We start from the raw sequence: 16,503 nt of genomic DNA, 5'->3' as shown, positions 1-16,503 counted from the left end.
TGGTTTCCGGCAAAACTGAAAATATATTTGACATTTAGAGAACCAGGCTGGATCACAATCAAATGGAAAGTTCGTTCGATCTGTCTTTTGCTAAATTTAGTTTCTGCTGTAGATTTTACAGTTGAATGGGGCACGGGATTCAATTGGGCATTACAAAGTCACACACAAACAAGTAAATTTAAGTACTGTAGTTAGGAACTATTACAGATCGTCATACATGAATGTTGTTGTAATGACCCAGGGGTAGAACGTTTAGTAGCGACCGCATATACGTAAGGATCCTAAACGAATGTACAAACCAGTCTATATGGATGACAAGTCTCCACACATCATATTGGCAGATATTAGTCTATCATAAATTATTATATATGGATGGTGTACACAGCAATGGTGCAAATTAATATAGCACGGTGGCGTACTTCTACCTCATAGTTGTCGAGCTCAATCCCGTAATGCATATCTCAGAACTTTCGCTGCAAGTACAATCTGATTTTTTTTATCACTAAACCAAGGTGCAGCGGAAGTTCTGATATATGCAAGTACTTACGATGGGGTTTACATCCTGTTTTTATCGAGGTCGTCTTCGAACTTTGTGACGTGGATGATGATCCATATTTCTCATCCGCAAAGCTGACTCCCTGCGCAGAGTGTACACCTATTTCTTCATGGATTATCTGCTGCTGACGCCCCATATTGAAGAAAATGAAATATATAGGAAAATAAGATATACAAAACAAAAACAAAAAATTAAAAGGGGCCAGGTATATACGTCGCCGCGGCTGTTGTTTCTTTCCAGCGAACTGTCGGCAGCAGTGAACTAGAAAAGACGTTCGACTCGTGCATGGAATGTCGCGTTCCATTTTGCAATGTACGCGCGGAAGCATGTGTATTTTTTACATTCGAACGTTTTCTTTGCTTAGTACAAGGCGTGAAGCTACATGGTACTAATATATTTAAACATGTGGCGTTTTTCGTCGACAAGATGATGATACAATAATTCAAAAAAACTGTGCGCCCTTACGTACTTTATTTTGTTTAAAATAGTATTTTATTCAAACTATAACAGTGTAAAATTAGTCATCCCAATGTACCCCAAGTATAAGTACAATAAAAAACACTAGATAATACATATTCGTCTGTATCTCTGGTAATACATTGTTCCGCAACTTCAGCATGTCGTCTTCCCGGGGTCGTCTTTTGATTCCATCGGAGAGTTGTGGCTATATTTTTAACGTTCGCTGTCTTGAATTTGTTTTTAATATAGATTTTCTAAATAGATTAAAAATTAATTAATGATGTTCTACGGAAACTTTTTCTGCATGTTTGCAGCGTGTTATCGAAACAGTGAAGTTTATTGAAGTTTGCAACTGCGCAAAGCACGACGGGCGTCACGTGATTTCAGATTAAGTCAAGATGGCGCATCGTCAGTGAGTGGAGTGTGTTAGCGTCTGTCATTGTGCAGTCAGTGTATCGCAAGGTGGTCGCCAGGGAAAATAACCACCAAATAACATGGATTCACCGCCAAGAGATGACTATCCAGTTCTACTTGATTTGAAAACCAAGAAAACCTATCCACTGACAAAAAGGACGCTGAAAATAGGTAAAACCATCATCGCGTCATCGCGCTTGTTCAAAAACCATGGTCACTTGCTGCTCTGTTGTTTACGTTTTTTGTTGTCATTTGACAGTTAGTCGAATGCGGGTTCTTTTTGTTTCGTATAACTGTGGAAAAGATATGCTCTATAGTTAATTCATGCTAGCATACTAGTAATACACGTGATAGGTATGATAGTGGAGCTCACGATAAACAATTATCAGTTTGATTGAGATCCTACCTAATCCGCGTACATTTTTCATGGCAAATACTAGTAATTGGTTATCGCTGTAAACGATGCGAATATTGTGAAATACTTTGTTCGGCTATTTTTTTTACATTTTTTCAATCAATGTCGTTCTCATATATGTACTTTTACAAAATTTGGTTCTAAGGCAGTGGTTCTCAGAAAGCAAGTGTATAGTTCTTTCGAAACTACGTGTTACTAGTAATTTACCACGCTAATTGCTATAAAGTTAGCCCGGTTTAGTTACGGATTTGGTTTCGTTTATGTGTTCGAAAATATTTATTTATTTACCCCGACCACTTCCATCTCTAGCCACCAACTTCATGAAACGTGGCTTGCATAAAACTAATGTCAGCTGGTGTGTATATTAAAGTCCCATGGCTAAACACTGGAGATGTGCTACTCTATAAAGGGAATGTGTGCTCGTATAGATACTTCGGCTGTATAGCTTCAGTGTTGTAAAACAAAGCAGGGAGAGATTTTTCGATGTACAGAGTATTAATGCTAGCTGTGACAGAATTCTGAGTGTCCATAACTGTAAAGTCCCTTTTATGAAAAGCAAGAAGTAGTAAGAAATTTATGGGACACACCTATCGTGAGTCACGGTATAACACATAATACTGGTAGTTATTTCCTTCTTGCCATTTATTGTCAAGTAGTTGTTAATAAAGTTATATGCTTGAGAAAGGTGTAGTATCAGCTGTTGTGAACCACAGAACTCTTGTGTGGGCAAGAACTGATTTCAATTCAAAACCAACTTCCCACTTGTCTCACTAATTTTGAAACAACAGGGATTATAATCACTTGGAAATAAGGAAGTTGAAATACCCAGTAGTACGGTAGTTTTTACATCCAATGATAACTACTGTTGGTGTCATATTAACTATACTATCTGTTACATAATGTTAAATGAGAAAGTGAATTTTATTTAAAGCAGTATCCAGTGTGACAGATACAACATGTCTAATTATAATGTTTTTATTTATTTATTTATTTATTTATTTATTTATTTATTTTTCACCATTCTAGATACAATAAATCATAATTATTTAAATAATTATATGATACTGAGTATATACATGACTGGGATTACAATAGATACATGCAGCTCATGTGAAGCTAGTAAACATCTAACCACTAACTAATTAACATCTTTTATATCTCTAAGAATTAATTATAATATTAATTAAATACAAATTATATTCTGCCAAAAAATTACGTAACAATTGTAAAATGATTTAATAAGAAACTAAACATTTGTGTGTACACCCCCCCCCCCCCCCCCCGGTAAATAAATTTTAACAGATTTTTTAAACATGGCTTGATAAGTCATTTTTTCATCTGTATTAGACAAGTATAGAATTCCAGATTAATGCACGAAAATAAAAAAATAGGACTTGAATGCCTGCTGTGCAATTCTATTCGTCTCTGTGTCTGACAGTTCAAGACATTGAATTTCATTTTTTTTTTGCGTTTTTTTTATGTAAAAATTGCAACGATGATGAGTTAAATTGTTCTGAAATCTTTTAAGGAGAACATTTCATTAACCTCTAGTTGATTTTCATTACAGCAAAATATTATTGCATTTATATTGTCAATATTCTAATCTAATTATATATAATCTCACAATATTTTTCTGTTGTCAACCTGAGAGAAAATATCATGGAATATTATACATTTATCACATGCATATTTCCACATTCCGCAATGCTGAAATAACACTGAATACCAATAAATCATTAAGCATATGCTAATTTTGTTAATGGCTCAGTGTTCCTGTGTGCACGTTCATGATTTCTTTTTTATTTCAAACTTTTATTTTTTGGAAAGACTGATTAATAATAATAGTGAAAATAGACATGTGTTCTTGCCAAAATCAATCATTACCGGTATTACTACAATCTGTAGTTATCGGGTTGCATTTAAACCCAGAAGCTTATTATGCTTAATTATATTAATTCTAAATGAATGCAGTTGTTTACTCATATGATGCCATTCTGAAAATTCTAGGTTAGCATTTTCGTGTAATGATAATAATTTATTTACTTTTCATTGGCCACCTGATCATAAAATGTAGGAAATAGTAATCTAAATAAAGACAGTAATTCAAAAAAAATGAATGAAATTTGTTCAGACATTGAAAGCTTTCCAATAAAATTTGAATAACAACAGGAAAAATCCTGTCATCACAAGTTGCCAAAAAAACACAAAAGAAAAGGATTTTGGTACTATTACATGTAATAGCTACATTTTGGAGGAATGTAGGTATGATTTGACTGAAACGTATGTGTAAGGTATAAGCACAGTCCCTCTATCGTGTGATAGAGGGACTGTGGTATAAGCGATCGACTGTGGCGATTGATTCCCGGTGTCAAAATGAAGAGCAATTTACAATATTTTCCATTTATCTTTATCTTCATACTAAATGGGTGACCTTCCTTATTAATTGGGGGTCTGGGAACCAGGATATTGGTCCAATAACACAACCCATGTAATTAAATAATAAATAGTGCAGAGTAACATGTTTGGTGTGTGTGTGTAGCATTGTTTTGTTTCCAAGTTACTTCATTGTCATGAAGGTTCTGAGAGTCATACGACAATTTATGGTACTAGTGTTAAATCAAATATAGCACAAAAGCATAAATTACATTTACCAAGTATTTGAGTGACAAGGGAAGCCCTTCCAATTGATTTTCATTTTGGTTTTTATAGAACTTGTAGTTTTTTGTCTTATGATCTCGGCTGGTCCAGCCATGACACTTTAATTGCTATATTAATCAATTAACAAACAAAAAAATTACTACTGACTGGTCATACATTCTATTGAACCAAAGATATTTGAGAATACAAAAACAGGCAACTGCTGCAAAGATGGTAGAATGTACTTCTCTTGGTGTATAGTTTTCTATAAGATAAGTGATTGGGTGCATGCAACAAGTCCAAAACTGCTAGGGACCACTTTGTCACTACAAAATGTAGTTTATGTAACCCAGTATTTAAAAGCATCCAGGATCAAATACGTTTTGCAACAGTTTCAGTTTAGCTACATTTTTCATATACTGTGGCATACACTTGTTTTTGTTTGAAATTTAATGAATAAGCATAATGTATTATCCTTTACTTATGCAGCAAGTCCCAAAGAAAATGTCCTGTCAACTGTTAACTCCAAGCATTTTTTAACCCGTGTTCGAAATAAAATGTAACAAATTTATTCAAAATCTACTAGGTAGTTTATGTTCTACTGTTTATACCTACATTTGTATATGTGAAAGATCGTTTTTGTATGTGTTGCTACAGTTGCCAGTCCCTGTAGTCTCTGGTAATTTATATTGAACTTTAGTGAACTATAAACATATTGAACAATGCTGTTAACATAAATTGTTATGCTAGTGAGTGATTGCCAAGCTGCTAACCAATAAGAAGGCACCCATGTCAGTCTTTTTTGCGTCTGTTTCACCGCAGACAAATTCCCTATATATACTTTGTAAATTTCCAATGTAAAAAAATCATGACATTAAACAACATCTGACTGGATGTTGTTTTAATTTTTAATTACATTTAATTTTAATTTCTAATCATAATCTCACTTGTGCATAGCAAACCATTCATAAATGTAGCTGGCAATATTGTTGTTTTGGTTTACTAAATAAAATGGCAGTTATGTTAATACCGGTACATTAATGTCTTTGTTAATTCATTCAATTTACCAATGGTTAACCACATTCCATATGTCAATTTTTTTATATTCTAGGATGGGGTGAATATGATATTGAATTGAATGATGAAAATTGTAAAGGATTATGTTGTGAAATTATGAATCAGAACAATGCTGCCATCATTTTTCCATTTGCTATCACCACATCTTGTCTAGTAAATGATGTGGAGATTGAAGAACAGACGACATTAACCCACGGTTAGTTAAATTTACAACAGTCTGTTTGTAACAGACAATATGGAATATTTCCACATGAGGTAATATCTGTAATGTTTGATTAGACAAATTATTCTTTGTTTCATGTGTCATTAAATATTTTATATTGTCTTTCAGGGTGCACTCTGCAACTTGGAAAATCAAGTTTATTCCGATTTGAAGAAACAAGGTAGGTTTCACCCTTTCGGAGGGTGGGTTTCAAATTGTCAACAAAATCTACATGATCTTTGCTCACATATATGCCTCAACTTAATTCACAACAAAACAGACATTTATCCAACATCACTTTTTGAAAACGCTGACAAATTTTACTGGTAAAAAGACAAGAAATAATTGTATCCATATGCTAATTACTTTTTAATGACAATTACCTATTTCTTTGGCATTCCAGTGCACTCAAACTTTTTATTCTGAACTTTACAGGGATATCGTTCCTAAAATCATATTGGATTTTTTAATTTGTTTTGTATTTTTCTTTCAGGTTTAAAAGTAATCGAAATAGTGTATTAGATGAAAGTGACCTGACAGATGGAGCTAGTCCCCCTCCCAAACCTCCAAGATTATATTCTTCTCCATGTTCCAGTATAGATAAAAGTAGTGAGGATGGTATGGAATCCACAACGTCTGGTGCTAATAGTTTCTCTGATGACTGGTGTATTATAATTCAACCAGATATAGACTCTGATTTAATACAACAGTTACAGACCCCTGAACAGGTGAGTAATGAGAGTAACAGCGGCTTAGACTGTGGGAAAATCAATCTATGATAAGATCATAGAATTCTAAGAATGGTAAACAGAAACGGAACAGGTTATCAGACATGCGATTCTATTCAATGATATTTGCAGTTTGCACTAAAAAAGAAGTTTCTGAGACAAATACTAACCATTTCCTTTGTTAGTATTGGTAGATGTGTATTTGTCCAATGGTTAATATATTGGATATAGAATAAAGATTAAGTGCATGTCAATTTATTTCTTTATCCTCTTTATTATCTTTACTGTTATCAAAGATGACTGGATGCAGAGCTATTCAAATATGTGATTGTCCGTTCCATGTCTGCATCAACGTTTGACAATGAAATTCCGTGGGCATGTCCTTAACAACCAGAACCAAACTGGGTATTTTGTCTAGTGGGCCAGCATTACTTGACTTGACTGAGAAAATCTTCTTACAGAACTGTGAAGTAATGCAGTGGAAGTGTTTATGCGTTCCTGATAAATTTCTAGCAAGATCCCGATCAAAATTTCCAGTTGAACAACAGTGTCACTTTTTCATTAATTCAGGTAGCACATCTTGCTTCATCGTATATCAGTAGACAGCTGCTAATGTTGACCAATGTATCAATCTCACCTGAGTTAGTGGATGAAGTATTTAAAGCTATGCAAGTAAGAAATCAAATCTTGATTGTACTGTATAATATCTGACCAGCTTAGCGTTCATGTCTGATTTGGGGTGGATGCACCCACCCATTCTGAAATCCCTGAATTGTGCTGAATAATCATGAAACCTGGTCATTGGACTTGTTTTGATTTACTTTTTTATACAATAAAATTATTTAACTGGACAACAACAAAACAATGCTTGCAGTATTTGACTGCAAAGATCCTATATACCTCTGTTAATTTGCCATAAAGTGAATTGGTAAAGTGGAAAGGTATTTTTAGGTTATAAGGCTGGAATTCCTGATATACAAGGTCATGAACTTGCAGACACACTAGATGAATTTATGTCTACAAAGACCTGATAGTGTGATATCACATTCAGAATAGCTGTCAGCTTTATCACATCACTTGAATGAATGGGAAAAAAAATGTCTCCGGCAGGGGTGGGGTGGGGGGTGTTTTTCAATGTAAATTGTCATCATAAATTATTCTAACTCCATTGAACTGATAATAAAGAGTACCTTATATAGAAATAAAAGAAAAAGAATCTGATATATTTAAAGTTATTTGGTTATTTGTTTTCTTTAAAAAAATATATAATTCTTGTAGCAATACACATAATTCATAATTTAAAAGTGTTACTCACAATATGATAATAATAAGATTTTGAGCAGGTCTATTGACCTATAATAATAGCCTTGTACTTACACTCAGTGTAACAGCTGATGGTGATCTCTTTCTCTCTGAATAAATTATGTGCTGAGTCATCAATAATTAAAATATTAATTGTTGTGTGCATAAACAAAACTGGCTCATTAAACCAAGAAGGCTTCTTTCAAACACATAACTGCCATATGTTTTCACTGTCTTCGTCCTCAGCTAATTATTAAGAAGGGCAAAATAAAGATTTATGTCACATTCTTGATGCTTTCAGTGTCATTGGTTAATCATTAGGGCACTGAAAATGAAAATAAAAATTTGGGTCACTGGACATTTTTCAACAAACAAAAAATCTAAAATGTCATGGAAAATTGTCAAAATTTTCATTTTTGCACTTGTTTCTTGGGTGAAATTATTTCTTCATATGTTGAAAATGTCTTTGTGACATCGGGTGAAGAAGTTGTATATTAATAGTGATATGAATATAAAAAAAAATTTACATTTAATTTGTATACAATGAAAAATTCCCTCCCACAATGTCTTGCAGATATTTGCATTTTTACTGCCTTAAACTACTGTAGAATACTTTATTTTCACTTGGAATTCATTTTCGCTGAAAGTATGATTCAGTGGAAATAAAATCCAGCGAATATATCTCTTTCCATATATTTTGCATTCAACTTATAACAAATCAGTGAAAATAAATTCCATACAAAACATTCAAAAAGTCTCTTCAGCAAAAAATATTTCCAGCTAAAATAATGTATTTTACAGTCGTGCAAAAATATGTGGTTGCTAGATTCACACTCTACGATACTGTCACTTATAATTTAATTTTCTGTAAGCTGGTATGGATGTACATGTATAAATCAACCAATCACATCTTGTTTCTGTAATTGCAGGAAGTTGCCGAGACAAACGAGAACATTCTGATAGACTTCTTGAAAACATTTTGTGAGGACAACAACAAATTAAAAGAAAAAGAAGACATTGAGACAGAATCAACCAGCGGAAAACCTAAATTTTCATGCCATATTCCACTTATAAAACTACTCCTGGATTTACTGAGATATTCACTGGTAAGATACCTACCAATATGGTGTATATGTGTTCATTAATTCCCATCCATGGCAATAGAATATTCTAACATATGTTATAGCTTCACTTAACATATATTTGCCATGCTTAATTAACCTTTTCACCAGCAGTTCCTTTTTTTCATCACAAATTCACAAAATAGTACCGTTTATAGTCTGCAATTTCTTTCAGAAGATTGGGACAAAAATAGCCAATTTTTTTTAGTAACAACTGAAAATTGACTCATATTTGGTCTGTTGGCTCCAAAATTAGGGTTTATTTCCAGAAATGTTGAAGAATATATGAAAAAATTGCAGAACTATTTGGACGAGAAAATCTGGTGGTGAAAATGTTAAAAACGAAAACACTAGCCCGATATCATCGCATTTTTTTGCAATTTTGTGAACTGGTAAAATGAGCCAAATGTAGTTTCTGTTTCAGAGGATGTTTTGTGGATGTGAATAAACCTTTAAAGCGAAAACATTGTTTAATAAATGTTACAATGTCTTGAACATAAATCTTGTTTTCGTCATGTTAACCCTTATCCTGCAGGATCCTTGTACATTTACATTGATATGGGTTGAGTAAACTTTATTCAAAAAAATAATTCATTTTAATTTTTTCTATGAGGAAATACCATTAGTGGGGTTGGGTCGCTTAAGTATCACATAGGGGAGTTTCATTGCTTCTATTGCGAATCCAATTACTTTGTCAGGACTGATTTTATTTAGTCCTAAAATGAGGATCATACAAAATTGTATAATATAAATATGTGGTTAATTTCAAATAGACACTAAATGAGTAAGAATAAATATTGTAAGAATTTCCAGTGTCTCAGTATGTTTTGGCTGTTTTGAAATTGCTTTTATCAAAAAGTGATTGAATTATTGAAATAGTTATGGTTCATAAATGTTTGATACTAGTAGTTATATTCTCTGAGATAAATTGCCATCCATGTTATGATGTATTTTAATGTGTGAGAAGACATTGGCCCACTCACTCCACATCTAAATTGGTTGAGCTGAATTCTGCTTTTACCAACAGATTAACTGTCATAGAAGTATTCGATTATCATAGTTTTTGCCATGTTCATTTGAAATTTTGGCTTTTGAGAAGATCACATGCCCAAAAATGTTCATTAATTCAACCTTGTTCTCCTATTTTCAGGACCCTGTGGAGCATAATATTCTATGGACAAAACTCCTTGCCAAGTTGAGTTTCTTCACAGAAAATCATCACACACTGTTGACGTGCAGAGCTGGTGCCGTATTGCTGGGGACAATGGCAGCACACTTACAAGCGGATGAGATCCAAGAGAATGCATGTCATGTATTGGCACAGCTAGCAAAATATAAACCCACACCCAACGCAAAGGTTAGTCATATGATACTGATGAAATAACTAAATATAAAATGAATATTAAAATATAATCTTCAGATAAAGAGATAAATTAAATTGTTATTGGCTGTGTGGGTGTGGTTTACAGTGTGCTTTAGCGTTAGTGGTAACTGGTATCTTTATTTTTTATTCCTGGCAGGGTGCAGTTAAACAGTGTGCTATAGAGTTAGTGGTTACTGGTATGGAAAGACATCTTGACAAGCCTTCTGTTTTAAGACCTGCTTGCAAAGTACTTGCAAATACTGTTGTGACCACATCAGAAGTGACTGCAATGACACCCCAACAAGAAGGTATTAAATGTATGATTACTGAATGATATAAATAAACTTTGTTTAATTTAAGTTATTTCATTTTATTGTAGACAGTTAGTCCTGCCCCACCAGATTATATGTTATATGTTTCTATGTAGGATTTAATATTGACGTTTTTGAGAAGATGATGGTGGCATCACTTGAGATGATTGACTATATCCGTGATGTGGCTCTACCAGTCTTAGAGTCAGCAATGCACGAGTATCCTAAAGATTTCAGTATCAACTTTGATGGTGCACAGGTCAAAGAATATTTCAAAAATCCATCAAAGTTTAAAAAGAAGTGAGTACTGTAATTTTCATTCTCATTCCATGTGTCATTGTCTCCACAATTTTGAGGAATAGCTGCAGTGTTCAGCAGAGCCATAAAATAAAAAAAAAAAAAATTACTCTAACAATTTAACCACAATCTAAACTGTAAGGTAACTTTATTATGATACAACATTTTTTTTATGAAACTAATCATATCCTGTGATCTCATCAAGTTTGTACATGCATGACCTTTGACCTATCATTTCAGAAAGCAGATGGAGAAGGATGAGATCCAAAAAGAGGCTGCTAAGAATCTTGCTTTGGAAGCCATAAAACAGAAAAAGAAAGTGACCAAAGTGAGCAAAACCCACCATAAGGAGGCTACCACAAAGCATAATGATAAATCACCATCATCATTGATGTTGCCGATATCAGAAAGGGAAATGAAACTAGAGCTAAATATGGTGGGACAGGGTACGTTGAATGAAAATGATAGTGTATTAACAGGGACCAATGGCATTGAGGCAATGTATGGAGAAACAAATTCAAGTGATTATAATGCAAATGTTAATTATAGTAAACCGCAGCGTCAAACTTGGGAGAAATCACAATCATGTGACCTTCTTGTGGTGATGTCTGATATCGTACGTACCCCAAACTCCACTCCTGAAATGAAAAGAGAGAGAAAGAAATGGAGCACTATGCAGGTACTGCCTGTCGGGTTAATCACTGAAGATACAAATACACCAAAGATACAGCCAAAATCTTGTAATACATCAAAGAAATTTACAAAGAATCATTCAGAGGTGAGTGAACCACCATTTCATGTTAAATTCATGTGAAGCTGAGAAATTTTTACCTTTTTTTTTTGCTATTGAAGTTTCAATTTGTATTACAATGTGCAACTTTGAAAATTAGTTCAAAACCACAAAGTTGGGGTGCACTTTGTAATATGGTGCGTTCAAACAGAAGTTTACACACAAGAAAAAAAATAATATAAGTCTAAAAAACATTCATGACCTAAATACAAGTTTAAGGATTAAACATTAAATTCAGTTTCGGAAACAAAACTATTTGCTAATCAATTCTTCTTTTTGCAATATAGGGGGAGGTCCTTTTGGTAATATTCCACTCATTTGACCCCCCTAGATCACTCTTTTTAAAGTCAACATGGCTGACACAAATTTCACAATCTGTTTTGCATTTTATTACAATGCAAACAAATTGGTTAAGTTTGATGGATAATTGGAGGATTTTATCATTGTTTCAGAACTTACACAATTTGTATAAATGAATTTCATTGTAAAAAACAGTAATGAACAAATTTGTTCAGTAATCAAGATATTTGCTGCTTTGTATTTTTGTCCTAAACGCTGCTTACTTGTAGTTTGCACTCAACTTGGGGGGGGGGGGGGTTACTAGGATGTGTTTAATAATCAGATTTTAACACCATATTTGGGTCACACCTGTTGCATTACCTGTATCTCATAAATCCCAGATAATATCCATGGTAAACAATTATATTTTGCTGCTATCAGTTTTGCATTATGATTTAAGACTGTTCACAGGATCAAATTTTGATGAAAGTGACTTTGTATCATGTTGAACCTTACTGAAATGTGACTTTTTTTTGTCTCTTTTGAAATGAATGCTGTTCACAGATAAATATATATATACTGTAAAGCCTTATATTTTTGCTGCATCAATTTTAGCATTATAATTATTTAAGAGTGTTAAGGGACAAATGTTTCCTGAAAGCTAAGTGTCAATATATGATCAGGTAGTTGGAATTTATTTTTCACAATATTTTGCTGAAAGGGGATATATCAGTGAAAATAAATTCCAGTGCAAAATATTTCTATATTTTAAATTCAAATCATCAACGATCAGTGAAAATAAACAGTCGAAATGTCTTTTGAGTGAAAAATTAATTCCAGCTAAAATAAAGTATTTTACATTATACTGGCTAAATCTGTTATATAGCATGTGGCCACCATGCTTGTGAGTATATAGTAGGCATATTATTATTACCTGAATATTTCACAGGTCATCAACTTTCTGGGCACACTTTGGATTACTGGAAACCAAGTACAAGCCATTGAATCTTTAACCAGAACAACTGAAGAGATAATCAAATCTATGACAGCAAAGAAAAAATCTACTTGTCCATTATCGACAGCTGATAAATGCCTAATTGATACTGACCCAACAGTTTGTGCTAGTGCGCTTAATGTATTCTGCTCACACAAGTAAGTGATATTCATGTATTAATCTATATCTGATGTATCTAATCATATGCATGTGACAACAAACATCTTTTGTGCATCCACATAATGTAATGTCATGTTACATCTCCCTGTACAGGTGAGGTAATGTCATATGACATCTCCCTGTACAGATGAGGTAATGTCATGTGACATTTCCATTAGTTTTGGGTTTAAATCTATGCATATTAATTACCCATGTTGCATAACAATTAGCTTAAAAATCAAATTTATTCATGGATCAAATTACTTTCACATTGTACATCTCAGAGTGCAGAGCTTATTAGCCAACAGGCAAATTTATTTTCTTTTATTAATTTTACATTCTAAATTTACATGTCTTCAATACCTTCATCATACAAAATTTGTTTCTAAGTTTTCTTTGATCTTTTTTTAGAGCCAAGTGGACCTTAGCTGCAGCTGCTAAAGTCCTTCCATTGACTGAGATATTATTTGCAAATCGACTGTTAATGCGGCCTGCTGCAGAAGTTATAACATTGATACTATCCTTATATGGTCAAGATGTACTTAAACAATATGAAGCTATTGAATATGGTGCGTATAAAGAAATCAGAAACTATGATCTCAGTAACTCAGTATGATTTTTAAGATGTATGGCAGTTTAATGGCTACTGCTACTGGCAGCAACATAGTTTAACAAATGGAAACCCTTCTTACTGTTGATGGTGGGATTCCCACACACATCCTCTGGCAAGCAATTGCATTGCATTTTTTGGTCCAAAACCAGTTTTAGATTATTGTTTTTCAGAGCACCGGTAACAGCTATAAACTCCTGACAAACGTGATCTTCTTTTTGTCTCTAGGTTGTCCAAGTCCGTTCCATCGGGATGACAGACATAATTTGGACGTATGTTACGAAGAGTTAGGCAAAGTGCATGACCAGATAGATGGTGCAATATCCAGAGTAAATGGATCAATAGAAAGCCAAGATCTCATCAGGCGACTAGAAACACTTCAAACCCAAATGCAGGAATTTACATCTGTGATATCACTGGCCTAATACCATTCATTATCAGCAGTGTTGTACATTCTCAGTAGCTTTACAATGCTTTCACGCATTGCATTATGGAAAGGATCTGCAATAGACCATTTTCCGTTCACTGCGAGAATCACACGTTATGCGTGCAATCGAACGTAAAAACAGAACAAACAAAGGTCATAGCGTCGTAGTGTCGTCAAACATCGCGTGGGATTCGACAAACGCGAAAATATTTTGGGAGCATTTCCATGCTTAATAATGTGCTGTATACATTTGATGATAGGCAATTTCGATTAAGTAAGGGTATTCGGAAGCAATATTCCTCTGTCGAAGATTGGCCGGTCGATGTGAGTCAGGAAATAAAGAAATTCTAGTTCAAAATCAAATCGTTCGACTTTTGCAGCAGATGTTCGACGCACGTTTATCTTACATCTCGCGAGATCTCGCAATTGTACGGAAAATCACCTATTTTGTAACGCTCTCTATTTCAAGCATTGCATCATGGGAATACTGCTTTTTTGCCAATCTTTCACTGTTTCAAGCATAGAATCATGAAAAACAAAGCAAAATTAAAACACATTTTGTATTATACAACACCAGAGGTACATTACTTGGGGTTTGCAACGCGCATAGTACTGAATGGTGACATCATGTCAAGATCCCATTCAAGTCTCATCTCGTAGATAGCGAGACTGATGCTACGACCTTCTGACATGAAATAGGCGGTTTGTAATAATCAATAAAACATGTATTACCACATTCATGGTGAAAATATGTAATACATCGAAAATTTACAGAAAATATAGTTATCGTAAGCAGCTATTTTGATCCACCTGGACATCCCAGTATCCTAGTTACCTTGGGTATGCGCATTCCCATTTTTCTGAGTTGGAACGCTTATGCGAGAGCGAGATTGAAACGGGATTTTGGTATCATGTCACCGTAGTTGCAAACCCCAAGTAATGTACCTCTGATAGCACACATTACAAATGTTTCTAAATCATGTTATTGTCGCACGATATATTCAAAATACCGGTAATGAAAATTTTCTTGGACACTATATACTGCCTATATAAGTACTGGTGCTTTGAGTTTGATGAAACTCTCCAAAATGCAGAGATGTGTTCATGTGTGTTTCTATTTTTTTATGTCAAGAAAATCCTTGCACATTCAAAACTTATATTGATCATATTTGTCTTTGTCATATTTAGAGATGAAGAAATTTTAGTGATTTATTATCAGAATACAAACTATAATTGTATCATATACTAGTAGATGTGATATTGCCGTCCAGACTTTAATATTCTGTAGTCATGTGTAAAGCAGAAAACAGAGAGATCAAGGTACTAGAAATAGCAAAAAGAAAGTCAGAAGAATAATGTGTGTAGGTAATGACATTGTGTAATTATGAGAAATTAATTTGTGTTGTATAGAGTGCTGCAGTGCATTTATTTTTTTTTCAATGCTACACACTGTCAAGTTGTTTTATTTATTTGAACCAGCACCCAAAAGTATTCAAATAGTAGTAACATTCCATACATTAAAGTTTTGTTGTCTTCTGCATTTTGTTGAAAACTTTTCCCATATAAAGTTAAATGGACCTTGCATCAAATTCCGTAGTTAAGGTGATTGAAATTCTTTTTTTTTATGTGGTCAACGTAAAAAGTTAAATGTCACTGCACACAATTAACCTGGGTATTGTGTAATTTTACCGCACCCAGTGGCTGTAATATATATGCATCATAGATCATAAAAATTGCATTTTGTGATTTTGGTCTAAATATCCCAAGCACTATTTACTCAGTGACAAGAAAAATCAATAGAATCTTGGGATATATTGTCAGTAAATTTAAATTATTAGCAAAAACCTTTTGATCAACACCATATGTCAAAGGATTCTAATAAAATAATCATTCCTACATGGTGTAGCTATTAAAACTGAGATTGCATTTTATTGACTACTTTTTTTCTGCCTGTACTTGTATTTATTGAAACAGTAATTTTGTGAATAATTTCCTTACACATTTCAGGAATATCAGAATTGCATTATTAACACTAAAGATTTGCCATGTTTTAACTTTAACAGATTTGTATTCATGCAAACCTGAAGAACATTTCAACTTGCCATTAACAGGTCTAATAGTACCATATGATACTGAAACTGCAAATGAGTACTTAAAAATGGAAAATAAACTTAAAGATTTGGTGATTACATTTTTGACAAAAGATATTACTTTATTCAGATTTCTATAAAATATTATGTATTATATAATTTGCTCATAAAGTTGTTGTGCATACCATTTTTCAAAGAATTTCTATATTGCAGTAAAGAAACTATTAAAGTTTTGCATATCAAATTATGAGTTAGTGTTTGACAGAACTATG

At 33.4% G+C, this 16,503-nt stretch overlaps 1 protein-coding gene across 1 annotated transcript; it reads left to right on the top strand.

Annotated features, from left to right (window-relative positions):
* The first annotated feature begins 1,406 nt into the window (after window positions 1-1,406).
* LOC100377809 (uncharacterized) lies at window positions 1,407-16,478 on the top strand. The gene is made up of 13 exons (XM_006811555.3): window positions 1,407-1,600; window positions 5,593-5,754; window positions 5,890-5,941; window positions 6,254-6,488; window positions 7,059-7,160; window positions 8,720-8,896; window positions 10,062-10,268; window positions 10,432-10,582; window positions 10,702-10,885; window positions 11,123-11,660; window positions 12,901-13,103; window positions 13,516-13,673; window positions 13,943-16,478. Exons 1-13 carry the CDS (start codon window positions 1,510-1,512, stop codon window positions 14,137-14,139), a joined length of 2,457 nt encoding a protein of 818 aa, XP_006811618.1. The 5' UTR covers window positions 1,407-1,509; the 3' UTR covers window positions 14,140-16,478.
* Window positions 16,479-16,503: the final 25 nt, after the last annotated feature.

This window comes from Saccoglossus kowalevskii, chromosome 3 (assembly GCF_978046115.1).
Source record: "Saccoglossus kowalevskii chromosome 3, keSacKowa6.1, whole genome shotgun sequence".
Classification (NCBI taxonomy): Eukaryota; Metazoa; Hemichordata; class Enteropneusta; family Harrimaniidae; genus Saccoglossus; species Saccoglossus kowalevskii.
Note: the sequence above shows the minus strand (reverse complement) of the source record. Positions and strands in the feature narration are given on the sequence as shown.